This window comes from Brachyhypopomus gauderio, chromosome 15 (assembly GCF_052324685.1).
Source record: "Brachyhypopomus gauderio isolate BG-103 chromosome 15, BGAUD_0.2, whole genome shotgun sequence".
Classification (NCBI taxonomy): Eukaryota; Metazoa; Chordata; class Actinopteri; order Gymnotiformes; family Hypopomidae; genus Brachyhypopomus; species Brachyhypopomus gauderio.
In genome coordinates, this window is record NC_135225.1 from 21,467,263 (window position 1) to 21,470,390 (window position 3,128).

The 3,128-nt window shown below is 37.6% G+C and overlaps 1 protein-coding gene across 2 annotated transcripts; it reads left to right on the forward strand.

Annotated features, from left to right (window-relative positions):
- The first annotated feature begins 308 nt into the window (after positions 1-308).
- On the forward strand, positions 309-2,918 carry LOC143475914 (uncharacterized). 2 transcript variants are annotated; one of them, XM_076973774.1, is made up of 3 exons: positions 309-509; positions 1,584-1,900; positions 2,394-2,918. In XM_076973774.1, exons 1-3 carry the CDS (start codon positions 448-450, stop codon positions 2,759-2,761), a joined length of 747 nt encoding a protein of 248 aa, XP_076829889.1. In that variant the 5' UTR covers positions 309-447; the 3' UTR covers positions 2,762-2,918. The 2 variants fall into 2 exon arrangements, with proteins under 2 accessions (XP_076829889.1, XP_076829890.1); XM_076973775.1 differs by having other exon boundaries at positions 2,495-2,918.
- Positions 2,919-3,128: the final 210 nt, after the last annotated feature.

The window sequence follows — 3,128 nt, forward strand, 5'->3', positions numbered from 1 at the left end:
TTAAAATTAGAGGCAGCACTGAAAATTGTGTGCACAGATTTTAAGGTTTCAATGTAAGTAAAAATATTTCATATGGTCTTTCTGTCAAACTCAGTTCTGGTCCATATTGTCTACTTGTTAGGGCTGAAACGATTAGTCGACATAATCGACAACGTCGACTACAAAAAATTGTCGATGAGGAATTTCATTGTCGACGCGTCGGTATTTTTGCAATGCACTGAAGGAACTATAGGGGGCAGTATCACTTACGCTGCCTACAACGAGTGCGGTCAGTGCTAACAAAGAAGAGCAGCTTGAATGATGGCGCAGCATGAAGACGGAGAGGCAGCGAAAGCGAGATCTAAACTTTCCAAAGTTTGGAGACATTTCAGCCAAAATAAAGAAAAAAAACAAGTTGAATGCAGACACTGCAAAGCAGAGTTATCATTTCACGGCAGCACCACGGTGATGCATGAGCATCTAAAACGCAAGCACCCTGGAGCTCTGAGTTCAAGCGCTAGTTCGGACGGGTAAGTTTTTACATTGCTTCGTGTTTAAGCCAACGAACCTTTTATAAACAAGGGTGGGGAATTCCAGTTCTGGAAGGCTGAAGGCCTGCACAAATTTGTGTGCTTTTTCTGCTGACGCACACCTGATTAGAGGGGGGTATAAAGAAGACCTCATCACTGAACTGTGAACTGAAACTTTTTTTTTTCTTTAGTAGAGGCATTATTTGAACATTTATATTGAATATTCCAGAATATTTTTTCTTTCTTTCTTTTTTTCATACTTTGTCACTTGTTGCTTATTGTATTGTACAGGTATATTGTATTGCCTTTTTGTACTTAAATGTCACAAACTTATATAGTAGAGTGGTGAAAACCTATTTTGAGTTACACATTTGCACATTATCTTAATTTAAAAGACATGGTGCACTTTTATTTTGTATTACCTAATTTAAATTTATTTATTTTTTTTTTATTGTGACATTAATAGTGCATGTTAATGTTTCAAATAAATTTGATTAAGCTATCAAGCTTTAGTTTCATATTCATGTTTAATGGTGCCTTATTTTGATTCGATATTGGAAATAAATAACAACAAAGATGCTATCTGATGGTATGACAAATAATCGTGACTAATCGACTAATCGAAAAAATAATCGACAGATTAGTCGACTACTAAAATAGTCGTTAGTTGCAGCCCTACTACTTGTACAACATTGAATTCACGGACGTAGTTTTGGGGGGGGACGGGGGGGACATGTCCCCCCCACTTTTTCAAAAGCCGGTTTTGGTCCCCCCCAGTTTTTACAGTTAAAACCAAATATTTAAGTAGCGACGAAGTCATGTCCCCCCCCCCCCCACTTTTTAACGGTTAAAAAAACCAATATCCAAATAGCGACAAATCTAGCACTAGGATCATGCAGCACCCCCCCCCCCCCCCCCCCCCCGCTCAACAGTTCGCCACCCCAGGTTGTGTCCCCCCCACTTATGAAATCAAAACTATGTCCATGATTGAATTGATTATTAACATTGAATGATGAACCAGTCCATTCAATGCAAAATGTTTTTATTGTTTATATGTTCGTGTCTTCATCACAGGTTCAATCCAGCTGAACTTGCATTCCTGTCGGAGTATGCTGCTGTCATGACTCCAGTTGCCCAAGCGACTAATATCTTGCAAGCTGAAACCAATGTCCAGATGGGGTGGCTGCTCCCTACTGTCAAGCTCCTGAAAATTAAGCTGAACAAGATCAAGCTACCACTGAAGTACTGCAAGCCACTTGTGGATGCCTTGCAGGTGGGCATTGAGGTTCGTTTTCGCCCTATGATGGAAGACCCAGAGCTGGTGGCTGCTGCTATTCTGCTCCCAAAATTCCAGACAAATTGGACACAGGAAGAGGAAACAATCAAAATAGGTAAGAAACAATAGTGTATGGGTGCATAATGTGTGCATTTTACCTATTTGCTCTCATGAATCATACAGTACCACTCAAAATTTCTGATTACTTAAATTTTTTATGGAAACTTGCATAAGCTTGTCCTGCATAGAAAATATAACACACATACCTATAAACAGGGCATTATGATGTCAGAGAAAAGGAATTTTTATTGCAAATAATTTTCAAGGGAATTATGTATTTATATTTAAATCACTGCTTTCTTGCACACCATGCTTGACAGACAGCTTAAAGCATTTATTTAGCGTCTGAGTAGTATGGCAGCCAAGCCAGTTTGGCCAGGCTGTAAATGCTGCAAAAGTGGCCTTTTGTTTAAGAGAATTATTTGAAGTATAAAGTTGTCATTTCCATTATAATCAGTAATTCTTGCCGACAATGCCATCATGTGAAATTTGTGGTTACTGTAATGATGGGTTAAAAATATTATTGTTAGTAACACACTCTATTTCAGGATTGGACTATATCAAACGACACATTGAAGACCCCTCATTGCAGTCCTCTGAGGTCAGCAGGTCCAGCTCATCTGATGATGACTTCTTTTCTGGCTTACAGGGTTCGAAGGCACAAGACGGCGCCAAACAGCTCGATGCGTACTTGTCCTGTTCAGCAGATAACATGGACTTGCTCAAGTCTTTTCCAGCTGTGTGCAAGTTGTCTGTCAGGTTAAACACACCCCTTCCAGCATCAGCAGCCTGCGAGAGGCTATTTAGCATTGCAGGATTAGTCTTTAGCCCTAGAAGAGCAAGACTGAATGCATTCAATTTTGAAAACCAACTACTTTTGAAGATAAACAAAAGATTTCTGGATTCCTTAATATGACTGCTTTATGCATACCAGTTCAAGAAGAGAATAAGCCATTGAGGGGAAGAATGCACAAGCAGCTGTAAAGGGGGGAAGGGACATAGTTCATCTGTTTTGTTTACAAAGAGTCAAGCCCAGTTTTTATAGGTGCTGTAATTGCTTTTATTTATAAAATATATACTTGTATTCTTTGACAGCTTTGATTTGTATTTATTTGATTTGTTATATATAAACAATATATGTTATATATTTGTTATTTGATTTGTTATATATAAAGATGTTATATATAATCAATATGTTATATATATATATATATAAATGTTATATATACATTATATATATATTATATATGTTATTTGATATGTTATATAACATATAACAAACA

Coding starts and splice junctions, on each gene's coding strand:
- LOC143475914 (XM_076973774.1), top strand. CDS start 448: ATGCATGAGCATCTAAAACGCAAGCACCCTGGAGCTCTGAGTTCAAGC. Junction 510..1,583: donor TCAAGCGCTAGTTCGGACGG/GTAAGTTTTTAC, acceptor TCTTCATCACAG/GTTCAATCCAGCTGAACTTG. Junction 1,901..2,393: donor AGAGGAAACAATCAAAATAG/GTAAGAAACAAT, acceptor ACTCTATTTCAG/GATTGGACTATATCAAACGA.